General features: G+C 38.8%; 1 protein-coding gene across 2 annotated transcripts in view; it reads right to left on the bottom strand.

Moving 5' to 3' along the window:
- Window positions 1-9,648: 9,648 nt before the first annotated feature.
- The window catches only part of FUT8 (fucosyltransferase 8), an 84,517-nt gene continuing 71,131 nt past the window's right edge, over window positions 9,649-23,034 (bottom strand). For both annotated transcript variants that reach the window (XM_083604724.1, XM_083604723.1), the window contains 4 exons: window positions 20,291-20,537; window positions 17,668-17,844; window positions 16,922-17,072; window positions 9,649-10,699 (listed from right to left, as the gene is read on the bottom strand). In XM_083604724.1, coding sequence (XP_083460850.1) covers window positions 10,382-10,699; window positions 16,922-17,072; window positions 17,668-17,844; window positions 20,291-20,537 — 893 coding nt within the window. In that variant the 3' untranslated portion in view covers window positions 9,649-10,381. The remainder of the gene's footprint in view (window positions 10,700-16,921; window positions 17,073-17,667; window positions 17,845-20,290; window positions 20,538-23,034) is intronic.

Below are 23,034 nucleotides of genomic sequence, written 5' to 3'. Positions count from 1 at the left end.
AAGTTAACCCCCTGCACCTATTGTAAGCACACTTACTTCTGGGAAAGAAGATTCCTCAAGATGCCAATGGGAGTTTTGCCCCCACGGTTAATACCTCTCCTTATGCACCAAGCTGCTAGTACTTTCCAGGGGATTCTTCCACTGCTTTTTAATTTTTTTAAGCTGTGCATTAATTCATTTCACACAATTCATATCACATCCATAAGCAGCAAACATGTGAAGGTTGCAGTAAGGAAGAAGTGCAAGAGGAGCACCAACACATTCCTCGTTCATGGTAAGCCATTTCTTCTGCCATAATGGGTTATCCAAACGCAGCCTGTCTCTGTCTCTCTCTCTTATGTACTAGAAATAATGTGAGATGGCCAATCACTTCTTCCATGTCTACTTCTTTGAAACAGAGGCCATGGCCCACCCTATGGTTTGACAGGAAAATGGCCACCTCAGACTGTTGATTTTGGGTGTCCTAAAACAACAGAAAAAACCGAACATTTTGCTGTTGTTTTATGACACCTAAAATCAACCGTCTGAGGCAGCCCACTTCCCTGTCAAATTGTTATTTCATTAATTGTTGTATTTTTACTTCCAGGAAGATGAGCTTGGGTGACTTTCCTTCTCAGGTGCCAAAATAACTTTAGTGGTCTTGGGTTTCCATGCATCTTGACCTGGGGGGTGGGGCAGGGAGGGGGATGCCTTTTGCTGAAAACTGACAGCAATGGCTTTGGGTCATTCTCAGTATAAAGAGCATGAGACTTGCCTTGAAGACAGATCAATGTTTTATAAACACCACCCTTCAAAATCATCCACAGTACACTCAATGCGTTGGTTAATTGGAATTAAGTCATTATATAGTGAAAAGTTCATTTTCCTGAGGTGATATTACATCAGCAATGATCTAACATTAGTAAGCTAGCACTGAGTTAGCAAGACACAGATCTGAAGATGGGAAATGCTAGTCACATTTTTGATGACCTTATTAAATTTATGGCTTAATATATCCTCAGAACAGTGTATCAGAACGCATCTTACTATCACCATTTCATGACGAAGAAATACATGGTCTCATGTTTTGTACATTGTGAAATAATGTTCCAGAAGTGAAACATATTCAGAAAGATTTCTCAGAGCCCAAAGAAAGATCCATATTCCATAATGATCTTTGTGTGCAGCACTTATCTTTCATTTTTTATGCAAAAGTATGCTTGAAAGGAAAGTCTTGCCAAGGAGTTGAATCGAAATTTAGCCATGCTCAGAGAAGACCCACTGAAACGAATGCTCATTAAATTCAATGGGTTTACTCTAAGTAGGACTTTGATACAACCAAAATGAACACTGATGATTGTTGTCATAAAAATCTGGAAGAGGAGGAGGAAGATTTTCTCTGATTTGAATTGCAGGAATGTAACATTTCAAACTGCCAGCCATGCTAACCTTTAGAAAACATTCAGATCTAAGATGATATGACCAGGGCCCTATTATTTAATAATAGCAAACAGCAGAAAACACAGCCTCTCTCAAACTGCCACCAGAGGGCTCCTCAAGAACCATCTTGCCTTGAGGAGTGAAGACACTGAGCTTTCAAAAGGCACTTTGCAATGCTGTTTGTCTCCATTGTTTTATATTGTTTATATAATTGATTGATGCTTGTTTAAACCGTTGTGTGATAAATCAGTAAGTACAAAGGATTTGCCTACCACATCCCTACTGCCTGTGCATGGAAAATCTCTCTCTTCTAGTCTTTGCGTACAACGCTGCCTTACACAGAATGAGAGGTTCCTCATAACCAGTATTACCTGCTTTCTGGGTGGCCAATGGCTGTCTAGGATCTCAGGCAGAACCTTTCCCCATCACCTACTTCTCAACTGTCTCTCAATTGGAGGTACCAGGGATCAAACCATTGCCTTTCTGCATGCAAGGTATGTATTCTTACCACTGACCTGTGCCATCAAGTCACAGACACTTCCTCCCTTCAAAGCCCACATCTACTACTAAGAGGTTCCTGGCCTGGAAGCCACTCTTATTCTATCCCTGCTATGCCTACAGGAAATTTAGGCACTGTCTTCTCTTTTTCTGTGGCCTTCTCTGCTGGATCCCTCTGGAAAGGGCTGTCACACATCAGTGCGTGCACTTGGGACAATGCCCAGGGTCCAAAGAAACACCAAGCAAGGAATACGAGCTCAAGAGGCATTTAGATTTGTTTTCTTGAACAGTCTCTTCCTCCCTAAAGGGCACGAAAAGCTGCAGAAGATTCAGCTTTCTAAAGGGCAAAAGGCAAGCTTCTGTTGTAACCACCAGCAAGTTGTGGTAGCCTAATCAGCTCTTTTCCATTTTAGGGGCTAGCTGTAGTGCAAATTTAAACCATTGTGTGAATTGTTCAACATTTCCAGTTACGTTGCAGTTCACGTATTTCTTCCACTAAAACAGGAACAGGTTCTTTATAACTATTTAAGTAAAAAAATAACTCTTAAGAAGCATGTCCTTTATTTATTGATTTTTTTTACTTTCCAGACTAGGCAAGTTAATTGAGATCTGTGATTTCAGAACTATGGAATCCTCCAATTAGGGAAAGACGTCTCTTGCAAAGACCTGTTTTTTGTTGTCTGTTGTAGAGGTGTATATCCTATTAGAACATCCAGATTTCTTACCAAGGCTTTACAAATTTGTGTAGTAACACTTAAAGGAGGAATGGGAAATGATTTATTCTGTATTGGTGGGGGAGCAGAAATGTAAACTACTATTATTAGCAGTATTCTTGTTATTATTGTGTGTGAAATGGCTGCTCGCTAAACACAATAAATCAAACTGAACTGAACTGAACTAGGATCAAGACTGCAGCAGTGGGAGACAAATGTTCACTCCTTTTCCCCAATTCATTTGCTATTTGATCCATTGGTCACACACAAGTCTTCCTAATGGGGTAAATGGCAGCCTTGGGGGAGTATTGTCATCAGCAGAAGGGTGTGGCAGAGGATTAAATCCCTCTCTCCCCACAGCACAGATCCCAGTCATTTCTCTTTTGGCCTGCCTCACCACACAGTACTCCTTGAGTTTTCACATTTGCTCTCTAAGAACACAAATATGGTCCCTATGCCAAAACTAAAATTAACATTTTGGAGGAATTCAGATTTTGAATTCAAAATTTGAATGCTTTGGTCTTGCTAGAGATCTCTCAAATCTCTATTGCACTGTTGTGTATTTGTTTGGGTTTTGGTTATTTATCTCATAAAATAGTATAAACAATCAAGTACCAAATATGATATTGAGTCCCAATAATAAACAAATGCTAATTATCATTCATTTTAAGTCAAGTATGTCACAGCTCTGAATGCTAAATGTCAAATTGTGACTCAAACATTGAACATCAAGCTTTACAAGGGATTTGAAGATTTTTGTGAGCATTTACCCCCCATCTCAACCCTCACTCTACACCCTAAAGACTCACTTTTGTTGGATCCTTGTCAGCCTTCCAGGACAGCATTTGAGGGCTTACAGAGGAAGGACAGGTGTGAATTGGCCTTGGGGCTAACATCCCTGTGCATACAATATTGTATATGTTAAGAAAAATACACACTAAAATCCTTACCATTCTTTGTGAGGAAACACACACACACCCCACAAACTGATGTGGAAATGTGGCCAACTGAATTTAAGACCCGAAAAATGAGAAACTAAAAGAAACCAAATTAGACAAATTATCCACTTCTATCCAGTCCCAATTGCCAACAAAGGTCCGTATAGTTAAAGCTATGGTTTTCCCAGTAGTGATATATGGAAGTGAGAGCTGGACCATAAAGAAGGCTGATCGCCGAAGAATTGATGCTTTTGAATTATGGTACTGGAGGAGATTCTTGAGAGTCCCATGGACTGCAAGAAGATCAAACATATCCATTCTTAAGGAAATCAGCCCTGAGTGCTCACTGGAAGGACAGACTGTGAAGCTGAGGCTCCAATACTTTGGCCACCTCATGAGAAGAGAAGACTCCCTGGAAAAGACCCTGATGTTGGGAAAGATGGAGGGCACAAGGAGAAGGGGACGACAGAGGACAAGATGGTTGGGCAGTGTTCTCGAAGCTACCAGCAAGAGTTTGACTAAACTGCAGGAGGCAGTGGAAGACAGAAGTGCTTGGCGTGCTTTGGTCCATGGGGTCACGAAGAGTCGGACACGACTAAACGACTCAACAACAACAACAACAACAACAACAACATCCATTCCCAATATGAGCTCTCATGCATTATTTTGAACACCTTAAGGCTAAAGTTTTGTAAGGCATTGTGTCCAAATTCTGAAAATTGTGCTCTCTCTCACACACACACGCACACACACCACTCATAATTCTCAATAAATCTGAGATTGCTCTTTGCAGTTTTTTTAATATAAAAAACTAAGAAGCCAAACAGAATTTGCAGGTCAGGCTGTCCTTCCACACAACTTTTCCTATTAATGTTTCCTTTGACAATGCTGAGAGGCACAAACATAGCATGGCTGGATACAGATGGGAACAGGACAAATAACTGATATGAAGCCTTTGAGTGTTACATAACCAAAGCCTTTCATAAGGGTACAAAATGTGATGGTGAACACCATCCCATTACTACATTAATGCTGCCATTGAAAGGGATACTTTAGTCATCATTTTTATCGTCAGTGTAAGATGAGGATTTTTCCATTGAACTAGCAAAGTTATTATTGTACGCCACCACAATCTCCAAGTGGTATGAGATTCCAGGCGTTTCAGGCACTTACCCAAGGTTCATGTTTCCTTTAGAATGAGGTATAGCAGAGACTCACTTCTGCAAATCACTACTCAAGGGAAAATAAGTTTTCAAGGCACTCAGAATAGCTGTTCTCCCCAGTTCAAAATGCACTATGCTAAGAATGTGCAGAACCATTTCTCTTCAGAACTCACAAGTAGGTAGAGGTTTGAATCTGAATCAGAGGGGGCGGGAATTCTCCTTCCCTCTCACCAACACAGCAACAGCCAGGTAGCAGCAGTGATTGAGATACCTATCCCACGCTTTTTTCCTTTCTCTACCTGGTTTTCTCTTTCTTTTGCGAATGACATCCAGGAGCCATCAGGTACGTCATTTTCAAAGAGCACCTGTTGGTATGGCTGCCAGGTGTCAGGAAAAGTATACCTCTCAGTGCTGTAGCTTCATTCCAGCTGCAAGAGGAGAATAGGGTAGAAAAGCAATATTCCTCCTAGTCAACCACAGAAGAAAGGGGTGAGTAGGGAGAACCTCTGTCCAATCAACTATTTTTTGGGGGGGCTTCCACCCTAGCACAAGGTACAGGACCCTGAGGTCTCAGAGATATGGCAGTTGAAGAAGAATTCCAATAAAATCCCTTTGTGTGCTGTACTTTTGTTCACAATCACTAGCCCATTCTATATTAAGCCAGGGCAAAGCCACTCAATGCTAATTATTATTCCAGTATTGCAAGTGTCTGTCTGAAGGTAAGGAACAGTTGATTTTGTAAGACAACCCTGCAGGTTAATCACTGATGTGAGATCTGAAGTGGTGACTTCAAAGCTCATGCTATTAGCCACCGTACTGTACTACTTCATAGTGTCCAAAGTATTTCACAACTCTCATCTTGTTATCCTCACAGAGCATCTTTGTTATGACAAGTTTGGCTGAAAGAGAGACCAAGGTGATTAAGTGGGTCCCATGGCTAAGAGGAGTTGTCCTACATAAAACCCAAAAGTTATCAACTGCGCTACAAGCAGAAATGTTGAATGTCTCTTTTGTATATCTTGTGGTAGTAATGAGAATTTCTGTAGCCTCTTAGCTCAGATCAAAATAGCAACTACAAAGATAGACTGTATCCACCAAGGTGATCAGCAATCATTGATCCTCGCTGAATCCTTTCTAAACATTATGTTGCCACATACACTATACAGAGTTGAATAAATCCAAACTCACAAAATTCTACATTTCCCTATTTGAGAGAACCTTATAAAACAGATACAAAATATATAAAGCTTATATGTAATTACAAAGTCCCAGGGTTTGGCTTTTTGATATGAGCCTTATACCTTGCTGAAGCTAAGCAGGCCTGGATCTGGTCCATGCCTAGCTGGATACGCACAGCACTTTGGGTTTAATGAAAGAGGAAAAGCAGGATATAAATGTTATGGGGGCGGGGGACTAGTTTTCCCAGTCTCCTTTATTTAAGTAATTCAACTGTGGAAGCAAAATGCAAAGCCTAAGATCACCTTTACGAGTATGTTTTTCATTTAAGATTTTAGTGGTAAGCCTGATTACATTTAGAAACATGTATATCTTTTATCACAATTTTCCAAGACGTTTAAATGGAAGAGCTTAATGAAATGGACTATAAGACAGAAGCCAAAAGGTTCTCTGCCTTCCCTACAAGCTAATTATTATTTGAGCAGAATCCATTTTCTGCCAGCTTTTGAGAGAGATGCTGTTTTTCAGTAGAGTGGAGCTAAATAATTCATATATAAAAATGTTGCCACTTTATCCGAGTAGGAGAGTAGCAATAAGGTCCAAAGCATGTATTACAGGGAGCCAAGAAAGATTTCTCACTACTATTGAATAACCAAAGACTGTCTTATTTTTCTTCTTGTTGGCCTGGCGAATAGATAATATTTCTTCCTTTTGAATAGGAAAACGGGTTACATTTGACCATCTGCCAAGACATGCTAATGCAGGAAGCTATGCAATAAAATTAAATTAAAATTAAAGTAGAGGCATAGAGCAAAGTGAACATGATGTGACTGGAAGTGGAAATTTGTGCTTTAAGAAAGACTGCACCAGCTGAAGAAAATAAAGTGTGAACCACTTTTCTTTTTTAGTGACCCCACAGTGCTGAAGTGCTGAGATTGCTGGCGAACAATAGCAGAAAGGGTTTTACGCTCATGTGCTGCTTGTGAGCTTCCCATAAGAATCTTGCTGGCCACTGGGGGAAACAGGATGCTAGCCTAGTTAGGCCTCTGATCAGATCCCAGAGTGGCTCTTATGAGATATACCCCTCTAATGGGAAAGGAGTGACACAAGTTGCAATTGCATACCCATTTACCTAGAAGTAAGGCACACTGGACTGTGTGTGTTTTACTTCTCAGTAGGCATGCATAGGATTGCCCTGGTTGCCACCAGAACTGATCAAGAGATTTGAGGCCCTTTCACTTGTTGCAGAGATAAGGAGCACAGCAAATGTATGCTGTAATATCCAAGGGAGATACATCATAAAATGTGGGGTGGAGAAAACTGTAACTGGCTCAGTTCCCTAGATTGTTTATGTACTACATACCTGTCATATACTTGTGATCATTAAAATATGCTACTCTCACTAAGTTGTAGCATATAGAATAGGCCTAAGACTAAATAGCAAGCATTTCTGAATTCACTCATAGCCTTTAAGTTAGCAAGCTTTTTTCATAGTTTCCATTTGCTCTTAATCCTGCCAACCTAGCAGTTCGAAAGCACGTCAAAGTGCAAGTAGATAAATAGGTACCGCTCCAGCGGGAAGGCAAACAGCGTTTCCGTGCACTGCTTTGGTTCGCCAGAAGTGGCTTAGTCATGCTGGCCACATGACCCGGAAGCTGTACGCTGGCTCCCTCGGCCAATAAAGTGAGATGAGTGCCGCAACCCCAGAGTCGGTCACGACTGGACCTAATGGTCTGGGGCCCCTTTACCTTTACTTTTTATTTGCTCTTAAAATATTATGTTAGAGTATCTCAGGAGTAGCCTCTCTATAACAAAGGTTGGTTATGGTCTCACCAAGGATATTTGAACTGATGATCATGTAGCAACTTCTTTGTCTTAGGCTTTTCTAATTACTTTTAACTTCTAACAGTTAACTCGGGGGGGGGGGCAATCATCCAGATAATGTTCAAAATAGACTTCTACCACCATTCAGAAGAAATATTTACACAAACAAACTGATGCTTTTACACTACTATATGTAGTTCACACCAAAGGACATCTCATAAATATCCTGACTGATAAGACAGGATATTTCTATAATACTCTTGGCCAAATAGTTTATATTGGAATGAAAACACGCTGGAGCAACTGCTGTTAAAAGTTATTCATATCTTCATAGGAAAATATGTTAGAATTGACTATCTCCTTTTCCATTAGCCCTGCTGTTTCCACAGAAATGTCAAGTCTGGCCCAAGCTTTAACCATATGCAACAGTTGTCTTGAGTTATTTGAGTTAAGACCTAGGATTCCATTGTGCCATTTCACATTATTAGGAATGAAGTTGAGCAGGTTGCTACACAGTGGCCAACTGCACAAACCAGAACCAGGAATAGAAAAGTAGCAGCTTGTGTAACTCAGCTTAAAAGAAAGAACATAAAATATATATTCAGGTTCTGGACATCATTGTGATTTAAGGGAGAAAAGAACAAGGTTATATAGATGACACTGAACTATTACCAGCACTATAAAATTTTCAAGGTCGGTTCTATGTCAGCTTGAAAAGAAAAGAGGTATGGCTATGGATACACCATGTATCTGTCAACAGACAGATTACTGGCCATTAACAAATAAGCATTTTTATAACAAATATGTTCATTTTAGTACTCAAATGTTTCACTCCTACTATCCCACAGAAATGAATTGTTTGCTTATGTGCTTAAGTTTTTGTATTTCATTAACTACTAGAAGCTCTTATCAGTTCACTGGAAAAAAATTGTGTCAAGTTGTTCAGTATGACAAAATTTCTAGCAAGAAACATTTAAAAAGCAAGGCTAGTGTGATATAAACATGTAACAACCCTTGAGAAAACAAATTCCTGGGCAGGAAAATCATAGAACCATAGAGCTGGAAGGGACCCAGAGGATCATCTAGTCCAACCTCCTGCAACACAGGAAGTGTCCGTACACAAAATCAGACCATTGGCCCACCTCATTCAGTATTGATGGCATAGACTGCTAGCAGCTTACCTTGGTTTCATGCAGGAGTCTTACCCAGCCCTACCTGAAGGCACCAGGGATTGAACCTGTGACCTTTTTTATGCAAAATGTGTGCTGTACCCTAAGCAACAGCCCTTCCTTTGCAGGCTCAGATTAATACTATGCCATAATGTTTTGTGCTATCTCAATCTCAAGTGATCTATTTCGATACATATATATATATATATATATATATATATATATATATATATATATATATATGTTTTGTGCTATCTCAATCTCAAGTGATCTATTGCAATACATATATATATATATATATATATATATATATACACACACACACACACACACACACACACACACACATACACATACAACACTAATTATAATAAACAGCAAAAGCATTTCACAAAGACTTATACCAACAGTAGTTTCACCCATGGCTGATTTTGTGTTGTGGCCATAAAGAACAATTGGAAAGAAATACTACAGGAGAGGTAAGAGAGAGTGTTTGTGTGCATGTGCACTCACTTAATTTTTTTTATTATTCAGAGGCCAACAGGCTGCAGTCTTGTCACTTGGTCAAGAAAGAAATAAACAGTCTTGACTGGCAGTTTCCTGCTGATTGAGAACACCAGAAAAAATCCGAAATGTTATCAAATTTCATCACAGATCATTTTCCAAATAAAGAGATCAAGGATCTGGAAAGATAGACCTTTGTTGGTTCTTCCAAATTTTAAAATCAAATTACTTGTATAACTCCAGCTACTTCTTTTTTGAATTTATTTTTTGTTATCAAAGACAATGTCCAGCAATAGTACCAAATAATCTGTTCATGGCATTGTTTTACAAAAGTTCCTACCAGACAATTATTTTATTGTTGGATGTACTCTTTATTAATGATGAGATGAACTAATCAATGAAATTGCTAACAAAACTCCTATAAAGAAAGGTCTAGACTGAGTTTTGAATCTGTTGGTTGGAGCATATTCAGTGGTCATAACAACATCATCAGTTAAAGGCAAGTACAACTCTTACCCATCGACAGAACTAGGCATGGCTCTTCCAAAAGGTCACTGGATCTTTCAAAGAGAGGCACCACGTTTTAAATTCTGCACATACAAAATATGCTCATGTCACTCAAATTACACAATGCAGCAGTGTTAAAAGTCTTATTATAGTCTATTAATGGCAAAGAACTGAGCCCAAGGCTCATATATGACTCATGGGAGGGACATGTCCTCAAAGAGACAAACAGTATAAAACAACAGGTTCCCTGTTGAATGTGTATCAGTGTGCATGAGTGCAAGTGCATGTAACAAAAGAAGTCCAAACCATGGCCCGTTGAATTGTTCCAAGCTGTATATCCAGTCCGAATGATAAAAGGCTTTCATTTTAACTGTATGTTAAAATGCAAATTCATATCCCACAAAAGCCAACAGTATGGTTGGTTGAAATAGCTTCAAAGTGAGTGTTACGGCGAGCTGTCCTGCTTGTCTTTATTTGTCAGCCTCTGGATATGTGGGGTACTTGACTGTCTCAATTTTCTCTTTTACTTTGTAGGAGGGGTATAAGCCTGTTTTTCCTAATTTTCTATTGACGCCTTTGGAGTAACCATCCCAGTGGTTTCCAGCAACACCAATTATATCTCCAGGTTCCATAGGAATTTCGTCAGCAGTTCGGGGATGATGAGCATAAATGGCAATCTGGTTATGAGCATTTTGTCCCCCAAAATAATAGATATCATCTAAAGAGTGAAAAAAGGCTGATGCATCTGGATGCAATGTCTGCATGATTTCATAGGCAACTCGACAAACCTAGGGAAAGTAGTAACAAAAAGCATTAATTAGCAAACAGCATGACAGTACATCAGTTAAGTATTCCTTACAGAAGTGTATCTTGTCCAACTTTCTTTCTTCTCCAATCATTCATAAAGCATATTACTTCAACTTTAAGCAATTAGCAACAGAATGCAACAATGTTAATCCTTGTATAATGTTTTACAGAAGCCTTTTAAAACATTCAATTTAAAGTAATTTTAATTTGCTTACATCTGGAGAATGAGACAAAGGCATTTTGGGTTGTATCCAATGTTAATGATACTCAGACCCAATGAAATTAGTAGACATGATTAATCTCAATGGGCCTATTCTGAGTATAACTTAACTGGATGCACCTACTTTGTTGGCTTGAACCTGGGTCTTTTTGCATGCAAAGCATGAGCTCTACCACTGAGCAACTCACACCACAGCAGTTTATATTATAAGCCCCAAGCCTGACTTGCTGAACCTTAAAAAAGTTTCAATTAAATAAAAAAGTAACTCATCCTCTGTAAGAAACTTCAGAACCTACTAGAAGCCCAAAGGACATTTACTACATTGGGTCTTCACTGGATCAAATTCAAATTCTTAGTACTACTCTGTGGAACCTCCTTAGAATTGGCCCAAGGCATCTAGACAACCCTCTGACTATGATCTGGCTTGGCAGTGATATCCTTCAGCAACTCCAAAGCTGTCAGGCTTAAGTACAAGCCCTCTTAGAACCGGAGATAGGAATGTCTTGGCAACAGGCCCAAGGCTCTGGATAATTGGAGAATATTAGAATGACTTATAATCTCATGACCTTCAGAGCAATGTGAAACCCTCTTGGTTTTCAGAGTTGCCACTAAATCGATTAAATGGAATATGAATATCAAGTCCAAAGCAGAGTAGCAAAAGGAAAAAGGAAATGAAAAATGAATAGTATACAAGTGCCAGAGAACACGGAAAGAAAAATTGGGCCAATCACCAATTTTTTATTTCCTTTGTATGCTGTAGAAGGTGGTCAGGAGTGGTGATAAATGTTTTAATAAAAGAGGTAGATGGATAGTAGGTAAACAAAATAAATTCAAATCTAGAGTGATCAAACATGTATCCCTTTTAATAAACTTAAAGCACAGCAATTTATCAAAATCTCAGATTTACACATTCCCTCATCATCTATTCCTAACAAAAACAGTAATAACTGTTAATATTTTATAACACTTTAGTGCATATATGATTTATTAAACACTATTTCTGACTGCTTCACTCTGAAACCGCAGTTCTGTGGCCACAACAATTACCAAATATGTTACCATTAAGGCTGAAGGCTAGTATCTCTTTTTGGTATAACAGGTGTCTCATTATAATCAAGAGAGGTTTGACACTCTAAAATTAGAAGTGGGTAACTTTCCCCCCCTCAAAAACAAACACTGCAGCCTTATCTATTACTTAAGCCATTTCTGCTCATTTTTATTTACAAGGAAGAAGCAAAACCATTATCTTTCCTGATATTATTAGGTCTCATTGAGATTAAGATGAATGGTATTTAAATTTCTTGTAGCTTTTTAAAACATCTATTTCATAAATTTAAAAAATCTTGTACACAGGAAAAGGACTTTTGAAAGCACACTGTTTACTTTCAGATATATTTAAAATGGAAGAACTTGTCCTCAAATTCACAAAATATGGGCATGATCCACTTGTGAACACAAGGCCCATTGAAAAAAATAGGAATTGCACAAGAAAGCAGGCATGTTTTTCCACACTTCAGCAAATTTTTGCTTTGTCTGTGACCAATTCTAGACAAAATAAGCAACATATTCAGTGACAAGGGACACAGACCTGGATACATTACTATAGCTTAAATTCTGCATTATCCAATCTAGTTGGGAGTAGGGCTGTGCTCTCTCCCTCCACCCTCCTAACAATAAGAAATGAAGATAAGCCCTCACACAAACCAGAAAACTCTTTCAGCTTCACCTGATCTTTCCACTTAGAGCTCAGCTAATTATGCAGAGCCTGCTAACAATCTTAAGAGGGACCCCCATGCCTAGACAATCAAAGAGGCAAAGTAAACAAAGAACTGGAAATCACGTCTTTCTTCCCTCACCAGTGAAAAAAAGAGGGGGAAGAGTTTTTATTTTTGATTTTCTGGGGGTGTTTATGTTGTTGGTTCCCCCTAAATAGCTTTCCTCCACATTAAAAAGGAAGGGTGTTTGGGATGAGGGGTGGGGGGTGGGGGGTGGGCTTCTGTGGGGGGGGGGAGAATGGAGGGAAGAAGATTTAGCTGGCTGCCTCATGCTGAAATGGGAGGTTGGGTACTATGTGAGAATGATGGGGAGGGTGTTTTTTGGTAAGCAGTGAAAGCAAATGTGTGTCTACTCACAAGCAAGCCCTACTGAATTCAATGAGGCTTACTCTCAGGAAAGCAGAAGAAAGTTTAGTTGAACTCAGTGGGGCTTATGCATGCACAGATTCCACTTAGACCTCTCAGTGCGAAAGCAGATGTAACTTGAATAAGAAATCACTTAAACTACTCTTAAATTAGTTGAAAATATATTAAATATAATATATGGAGGCTTATTTAATATTTTTATTAAATGTACTACTTCCTTACATTTTAAGGCTCTCCACTGCCGCAAGGAGCCTCGTCAAGGCCCTCGGCTGCTGCAGGGAAGCACGGCGTACCCTCTGCTGCTGCAGGGAGATGTGGAGCGAGCCTCTGCCCCCGCAGGGAGGCCCAACAAAGCCCTCCGCCACCACAGATAGAAATCGTGATGTTGAAAACCAGATGTCGCCCAGCCCAAGTTGGACGGCACTGTCATACTCTAGGAAGAATGGCTCACTCATCCATAATTTGATACTGACCTTCTACACCTCTAACCCAATCGCAAAGTATCTGGGAATGAATTATTAGATAACAGTCTGAAACTCTAATGATTGGGGAAAGGGCTGCAGCCACACTCTAAGTTTCCTTAGTCACATGTTATGCTGCTGCTAAAGTGATATGTGGAAAACAGCCTTAAGACTCACATATATGCAGATTTCTATGATGCTCAACTATATTTTTTGCATGCAAGTACAGAATGGTATTGCTGGCTGGCTTTCTCGACCGCTACAACTTTCATGATGATTCCAATTCTACGATTCTATAACATACTTTTCTCTTTTTAACCAAGTTTATTTCAAATCGATAAACATTAAAAAGCCTTGCCTCATTAGCAAATCTGGTCAATCATCAACTGAAAAAACAATACAATCGGTACTAAAGTAAGCAACAAAACCAAAATTCGAACGGTTTAATTATTAACAAAATTCAGTGTTTGCCTAGCTATGAATAAAGGTAGGTTTTCTTCACCAATACAAAGTCACTACAGTTCACAACAACTGGTGCCACCTCATATTTGATTATCTGTTCTCATACTAAGTTGCTATTTGTGTTGAAAAGCAAGTCAACACTAAGGTAGAAAGTAGACGTATCGAGTGTAATCTTCATTTGTTTATTTCACTTCTGGAATCTCCTTGTTCATAGGGAAATTAATATATATTTATTTTTTATCCTATTATACTATGAGGCACAGTGTAGAGTGAGGTTCAAGATTTAAACTCATGTTCTAAACTGGTAAAATTGTTGCACATCACCAAATGCTGGTCTGCTATCCGCATCTATCCCCACACTACTGGCATTTGAGAACCTCAGCTTATGTGTGGAAAAACTTTGCAGCAATAAAGGCAACTGGAGATAGTTTTAAAAAACCCCACCTATTTCTACTTTCAAAATCTAATATTTTAATTTGAATTACATCCCAACTTCTGACCTCCAAGGTAGTACACAATACAAGACAATGAAAAATATAAAAAGCTACAGCATTTAAGAGGATTTCTGAATACCATGAAGAATTGATCAGATACTTTTTTCTCTTAATGGAAATGTTACAAAATATACAAATGAAAGATATGAATGGTAAAGTAACAGTACTTTATAGTTCCAAACCTGAAGAAATGAATACTGTAGCAAAAATGATTTATGTGCAACAGAATACATTCTGGGTCCATAATTAAAAGGCTAACCATGAAATGTTCACAGTGAAAGAGGCATTTATTACATTTTTGCCTTGAATGAAGTTAAGAAATGGTTTGTCAAAATGTCAGTCTTTAAAAACAATTTAATGCTTTGTAGTGCATATTGTTCGCTTCTTGATTATAAAAAGTACAACTCTTCAGCATATACTTGAACAGCATACCTGAAAAGGCTTGTAATCTTTTATAATCCTATAATCTCTTCCATCATGCTTAACCATCAAGGCAAATTCTCCGCAGAAAAGGGCAATTTAAAAACCATCAATGCAGGGAGCTAATCCACATTGTGCCAGGTACTGCAGTAGATGGGGAACACCGTAAAACTACTAAGGAAGTTTAAAATATATATTGCATTGCTGTCATGGGAATTAATCCTCTGATACTAAAATGGTGAAAAAGAATGTTTTGTTGCATGGAAAAAATAAAATAGTCTGCAGTCCACCTTCTGACAGAAAGGGAACCTGTCAGTTTGGAAGAGAGTAAAAACCTAACATGGGGCGGCCACAGGAAAGAGGCTGAAGGGAGGATACAGAATAGGCAACAGAGTGAGGAAGAATCTGAAAGAAAGTAAAAGGGAAACAAAGCTTAAGGAAAGAATATAAATCTACATAGATCTAATAAATAAATAAAAAGTGGCCCTGGAAACAAGGAACTAAGGAAATAGGAAAAGCTGGGGAATAAAACTCAAAAGCACTTAAAATAGCAAGGACCGCTATGAAAATATTTTTATTGGCAATAATGCACATGCTGACGGAGAAATCCTATATTAAAGAAAGTCTTAAATTTGGGTCAATAATAATTTACAAATATTACTAATAGTGATAGGCCATCTTTTTCTTCATTTTGTTCTTTAATGTTATTTCATCTCTTTCTCTCTCCACCCCCCCCTTGTTATATGTGCAAATAAAAACATAATTAAAATACAGACCCTTAAATATTGCAGGGAGACTTTGTAAATTGTTTTAAAATGATCTATCACTGGTATTTAACGGCTCAAGAAAGGAATACAGCACTTGGTTTGATGTTCCCTCTTCAAGGTAGACTTCTTAGAAGAATACAGGAAAAGAACTGCTAGATTGATTCATTTAGGCTAGTTAGTGGTCTCCATTAGTGACATTAAGATGTCACTAGCAAGTTCTCAAACACTATGTGACTGAGAGAACCATCTCCTAATGTTTGTCCGCTGAGGCAATATACCTCTGAAGACAGATGATCTACAAATAATAATAATGATCCACAACAGTATCCTCTTCATGAATGTGATTAACCCTTTAGGGTTAATTAGCAGCCATCACCACATCTGGCAATGTAGTCTTCCAGTTAATAACCAAGTTGTTTCAAAAAGGATTCCCTTTTGTTTGTCCTAAACTAATAGAAAATCAATTGCAGCGAGAGATCCACTGAGTCCCAATGTTCTGACATAATACTGTTTTCTACCAACTGTTCACATTGTTTATCATTTACATTTCTTTTGATGTATCTCTCATATTTGGCTCTACAGCCACAGCAGGTGCTGCAACCATCCAACAATTTGACTTCACCCCCACAAAGGCGCACTCCTCCATTGCCTCTCAAGACAGACAGATGCCAACAAATCTCTCTACCATTGCTCCCCATGGTCATCTTTTTCAAAGGGGCAGAGTTTTAACTTCCAATCACTTCTCTTAAACTTAGTATATTTTCATGAGCCATACCATGGATTGGATCCAGAGTAATTATGAAAACTAGTTCCACTAATGTGACACACTTACAGGAAGAGGGGGGAAATTATTTTTTTGCTGACTCTTCCTCCAATCCTCGCAAGCTGCTCTGGAAAGGTGGGGACTTTCCAGAACATTGGGGATCAGCTAAAATTGCTTCCTCTTCCTCCTCCTGTATGTCAAAGGGCATGTCTGAATGCAGCTCATTATTTCTGAGATGTAACAAGCAGAGCTACATATTGCTGTGGTTCCCTTTTTTAAATAGTAGATTTGCACTGATTTTCTGCATGTTATGAAAGAAAATAATTTTTAGAGGAATTATTAATGCTTGTACATTTCAAGTATTTCATAGTACTACTATTGGTTATAGGAAACCACTGAGTACTATAGCCATTCAGGTTTATATTGTGCTACTGGAGTATTGATATACAGAAATTTATAATGTGCACCACCTTACCTGTGAAGAAAATGTGCAGACAAGGAAGTCTGCCTGAGACAAAAAGTGTATATCCAGAATAACACCCCGTAGAGAGTTTTCTGTGTACCGATTATGGAGACCAGCTGACCACGAAATGGAGTTGTCACTAATAAACTCATAATTTGGATACCTGAGGGGGAAATGCATCACAAATATCAGCATTCAGTTTTGGAGGTTGCACCCAAAGTAGTACATCCCACCAGTGCAAGGATTTTTGTTTGTGCAATGGAACTTCCGCCTCCCCTCAAGTATCTTCTAAATCTGTTCTAGGGGTGGGTGGGTGGGGGGGGGGAGAAGCCTTGCTGCGCAAGTGGAAATTCTTGCACTGACAGGACTCGTTAATTGGATACCACACTCTGAAATTAAACAATTTTTTCACCTCTTAGCAGTTTGCTATGCCTTCATAGCTTGTAGCCCTAATGAGAAATTAAATTTTGCAGGATTTTTATCCACTTCTTGTAAACAGAAACCCATGACTCATGTGTGTCATAACTGACCAGCAAATTCAAGAACAAATCAGAAGCTTTCAGCTGTATCTGATTACTATTAGCGGAGCCTTGTTCTACCATACCTGTTTTGGAAGCATGTATATAAAACTCAGAGGTTATAGCTATTTGCAAATAGTTTCAAACACAGGTATTCATATAGGCATTAAAAGTAAATATGCTGTTTGTTTAAATAGCCACACTTCATGTAAAATCACTTATGTACAAAGATGGTCTTACTTGGATTTTGCCTCTTGCAATAATGAAGGATCATCTGTAGCCAAATAGACTCGTTTTTTGTCAATATGCATTCTGCGGGAGAGAAGTTGGAAACGTTCTTCAACATGTACCATATATTCTTCAATGGGATGAAATGCTGCTTCAGTTCCCACTTTGTCTGTTCTTCGGACATGAATACTGCAATGAAAAGCAAACACAAATTTCTCTTGATCAGGATTTGTTTGTTTTTTGTTCGTTTGTCCTTTACTTTCATTAGAACGGACTGTAAAATAAATTGGCATTAGAATATGTATTATTTTCAGAACAAATTTGTCAAAAACTACAGAGCAAGGGCTTGGATTAGTTACATGGCTGAGGGTGGGTGGAGAGAAGTAAAGATTACTATTCAGTGCTTGAAAACCAAATAGATGGTTGGAGGCCAAATGCCAATATATTTTACACATGTCACAGTAGAATCACAGCATTATGATTTTGCAAATACCTTCAAGGTACTAATGCGCCACACGGTCAGCATGGCCTCCTTTTACACACATAACCAGTAGGTTTAAATATAGTCACCAGCTCACAGAATTTAACCTTGTGTGAAAAGACATTGCATGTATCATAAATGTGTATTTGTCAAGAGGGTTCTTAGGGCATTTTTATCACTTCTCTACAGTTTTATCCATACTAAAACATGCCTGCTGAACTAAAACACTGGAGTAAAATTAATTTTCTCCAGGGTTTCTGGAAAGGAAGCTGTCTTTTATTACGGTAGTACTATAGTTACTTACTGGTGCTAATTTGATTGTGATTCTGTGGTTTCAATTATGGCTTTAATTGTGCCCTGTCTTGTTTTAACTAACTCAGTCATGTCTAAAGTCCGTTTTGGGGGCCTAATCCAGCCCACCGGTCGGTTTAATCTGGCCCCTGTGGCAAAATCCTAAAAAACCCTCAACAACTCCAACCCTAAAAAAAGCTCAACAAACTTTGGTCAGCCCCCACGGCATTTCACTTCATCAAATCTGGCCCTCTTTGAAAAAGTTTGGACACCACTGAACTAGCTGGTGCTGTCATCCACCTCAAAATTGAAGGGTGGGATATAAAAACAAACAAGAAGAAATATTTACTGAAAAGTCCCCTATTAAGCTTCAATTTTCTTTAAGATCTTGTTCATTTCCCCACAAAACTGATGACTGAATGATAGGAATAGATTCAAACTAGAAGTGTCTTATTTTTAGTATGTTACTAAGTTATTTTCAAATATATAACCAATATTATGCAAGTGGCTGAGTTCTGAAACCCAAGGGGCTATTGCAGATAGCTAATAATATTAGTATGTAAAAAGGTGGAACAAAAATTACACTAATTTTTATAGTAAAAACTGAGAACAATTCTATACACTGAATTCTTGGTGCACTGTATCCAAGTATTATTAAGACCATTAGTGCAAAATTAGATATGACAGGGACAGGAAAATGCTTATTCAGAACCTTTTCTGTGGCTGCACCTAGATTATGAAACACTTTATCCCTTGAGGTTCAAGTAGCACCCTCTTTTGCCATTTTCTGCGGGTCAGTGAAAGCTTTCTCTACCAACAGGCTTTGCTGCATCACTTTAGATAAGGATCTGCATTGAGGACTTCATCTTTTTTTTTAATGCTTCATGTCTTCTTTGTTGTTTACTTTATTGATTTCTATTGTGATTTTAATTTAATTACTGTGATTTTAATTTAGTCTTCAACTGGATGTAAGCATAAGTCACAGAAATCTTATAAAAGTATTAAGTATGCCTTCTCTTTTCATATCTAAACCAAGCAAGGGTGGGCAGGAGTCTACATTTCTACAACAAAATATGTAACTGCCATTACAGTGATGCTAGGGGACCCATTTTTTGCATAGTACTATACACAGAAACCTGGAGGATCAGCTGATTGTTGGCACTTCCAAAGCACTATTCATGGGGCTTTGCAGATGAAAAGCCTTTCAGCTCAACCACAGCTTTACCTGCCCTGCACAAAATGTCAGGGGTAGGTTAGATGGCCATGGCTTGGCAAAAACAGTCAACTCAGGAGGACTGGTGGGCCTAATTAGGCCTGCAGGCCAGAAGTTCTCCACCACTGTTATAAATGGTGGTGGTGGGAGTTCTCTCTCTTAGGAAGTTCTTTAAAAGGATTAGACAAACTCATGAAGGACAGGGCTATCAATGGGCAAACAGAGCACCCACATTCAGAGGCAGTTTATCTCAGAGTACTAGGTTCTGATAACGAACACAGCAAGGCTGCTGCCTTCATGCATTAAAACAATAAAGTAGCAAAATAGGTTTAGGACAACATCCTTTATTCTCAATACATTTTGAGTTCTGACTTTCCAAGAAGTGTTTCAGAGCCTTCTGTGTGAAAAAGAATGCTAAAGAAGGTGAAATGTTCTTGTTCACTCTGAAGTCCTACTAATTTCAATATAGGAATAAGCATGAATAGGGTAAGGTTACCAGACGTCCCTGTTTCCCGGGAACAGTCCCCGGATTTACAAATCTGTCCCCATACAAAATCCATTGAAGTTGAAAAGTGTCCCTGGATTCATTGAAAAAAAATAGACTAGGGATACGTCTAAGATTGTAGTTGTAGCGCATTAAAATACCTTACCCAATAACTGGATGTTTAAAGCCAAGTTTCCTTGTAGCTTCTTCTATTTCCTTTTCTAACCAAGGCTGTGGACGGATCAGGTATTTGACAAACTGTGAGACCCACCACACTGCAGGATCCCCATGGACACGAATCAGCCTGTCAGCCAAGTCTTCTGGGACAGCCAATGGCAAATATGGAGGTCGCGGGTGTAGACTGTCAACTATGGGTAGCTCTATTACTTGAACCTCTTTATCATTTGCCTCACCTATAAAAGATACAGTATGGGTTAAATACTTCAAAAACAGATACATAGCTTTCCATACAACTAAATGGGAGATCATTTATACCTAACATACAATGTTTTCATGTTTGATAAATCACCAGATTAAGAATCAAAGAAATAAAGTATGTAAGAATATATATGCACAAAAATGTGACAGAAAAGCACTACCAATATTATTTTGCAGAACAAAATCAGACTCATCCCTGGTAGAAGTTTATTGGAGTTTAGACAACTTTCATAAACCTGGCAGAGGTGCCAAAGAAAGAGCAGGTTCCATAATTCAATTTACAGTATCTGAACAAGTCTGAGTTTATGACTGTTGGGATGCGTCCTGGGAGACGTGGGCCACCGGCAGGCCCCCAGCTGGCTCCAGCCCACTGGTCAGCAGCTGGGCGAACTCCGGTTCTCGAAACAGCATCAAAACTGCGACTCATGCCTCAGAAACCTTTAGGGACTGAGCACGCAAGCCAGCAGAGATAAGAACTCTTTGCAACAGGAGGGCGGACAGAGTTCTTCTCTCTGCTGGCTTGCGTGCTCAGTCCCTAAAGGTTTCTGAGGCTTGAGTCGCATGTTGGTATGGGCATACTAAAACAGAAGATTCCAAGTGACTTGCCTGACCGCACTATCAACTATTACTGAAGAAAGGCTGGATCACAAAATTTAGAACTTATTGTTGCCCTCAGAGTTCCCAGCTGAAAACCACCCACTCCCAAGCACCCATTCTAATTAATATCTTGCATGTGGCACCTGCAATATTTCAGAGTTCTGGCAAAAGATTCAGCAGCAACATCAGATATATTTGAGAACACAATAAATATTCTAGATTGGTTGCAAACTAAATCACCATTTCACCAGTTCGTCTGTGCCCACTGTTCAAGAACTTATGTAAAATGTTGTATATATCTGGCAATGGTAGTTAGCAGATTCATTTAGAGCTTGCTGATCAACATGATAATATCTAATGGGAGCTGGGAGACAGGTAAACCCCACAAGCCTAAAACTTAGAACTTTTAATAGATGGCATTATATATGGTGCATGAGGAAAGGCATGTTTAGCCTGGATAAGAGGAGACTGAGAGGAGATATGATAGCCATCTTTAAATATCTAAAGGGTGTCACATGGAAGATGGCACAAGCTTGCTTTCTCCTCCTCTGGAGGGAAGGACCAAAACCAATGGCTTCAAGTTACAAGAAAGGAGATTCCAAGTAAACAACTGGGGGGGGGGGGATTCTGATGGTAAGAGCTGTTCAACAGCAAAACAAACTCCCTCCTTCATTGGACTGTCCTTCATTGGAGGTTTTGAAGCAGAGGCTGGACGTCCATCTGTCATGGAAGCTTTAGTTGGGATTTCTGCACTGCAAGAACTAGATGACTCTTTGGATCTTTTCCAACTCTACAATTTTATGATTCTATTATGTGTCAAAGCTTTCTCCCCCTAAAACATACCGCCAGCAGTTTTATTCTCTGCAAGAGTTACTTTGGGTCCACAAAAGAGAAGCAAGTGAGAGGTAAGTGGAGACAAAGCACTGGCAGGGGAAGGTTTGGCATTTCTCCAGCTTACCCTATTTTGAAACACCCCCCCCCCACACACACACTTTATAGACATTTTGATGGTGGATCCGATTCCGACACATGTATAGTTGGTAGTTTGTAGACACAATTTAAAAGTGAATATTGCACCTAGATGGTGAAAACAATTGGAAAAGATCCAATGACAATTGCTGCAAAATTAGAAGTCTGTCTTCACTAGCTGCTGCTGTAATATCAACAAAATATTGATTAAAGAAAAATATAATCAATTTAGTTGAAAAGCATGTGAAAGCACCTCTATTAGAGATTTGGGGAGAAAGGACCTAATTTATAAGTGAGACAGAATGATGCAGTGTGTGTGTGTGTGTAGACACACACAAAAAATTAAATTTAATGAAGAATAATTAGATTTGGAATTCTCACATGAAAAGAAGAATGGAAATAATTACATGAGAGAAGTGATGCTAATAGTAGTGTGCAAGAAGAAATTGTAAAGAATGAACTGAACATTCCCTAACAACAAAATTCAATGCATTAACACTCCATTTGATTGATTATACACTGTGTGTGTGTGTGTGTGTGTGTGTGTGTGTGTGTGTGTGTAAAAATCTAATTCTAAAAGATCAGTTATTTCAGTAGATGGTTATTTAACTCTGGTCTCAACAACTGATTTCTTAGGAAGGTTCTCTTAAAGTAAAATAAAACTGGTAATTCAAAAATCAAAATGTTACCACTCTCTGAATGTAAGATAAATTTGCTTATTCTGCAAAAAAAAACAAACCCTATGGATTAAGGCTATATCTACACAGTTAAGGTTTTCTCTCAAGCCTTCTTTTGATGTAATCAAAACAAAAACCTTCCAAATTTTGCATACAGTGGGATAACTGCTACACACTGCAATCCTCCAAAGAGTTTCTGAATCACTGTAAAGTCAGAGCACTCCTCCGT

The sequence above is a fragment of the Podarcis filfolensis genome, assembly GCF_964270895.1.
Source record: "Podarcis filfolensis genome assembly, chromosome: 1".
NCBI lineage: Eukaryota > Metazoa > Chordata > Lepidosauria > Squamata > Lacertidae > Podarcis > Podarcis filfolensis.
Note: the sequence above shows the minus strand (reverse complement) of the source record. Positions and strands in the feature narration are given on the sequence as shown.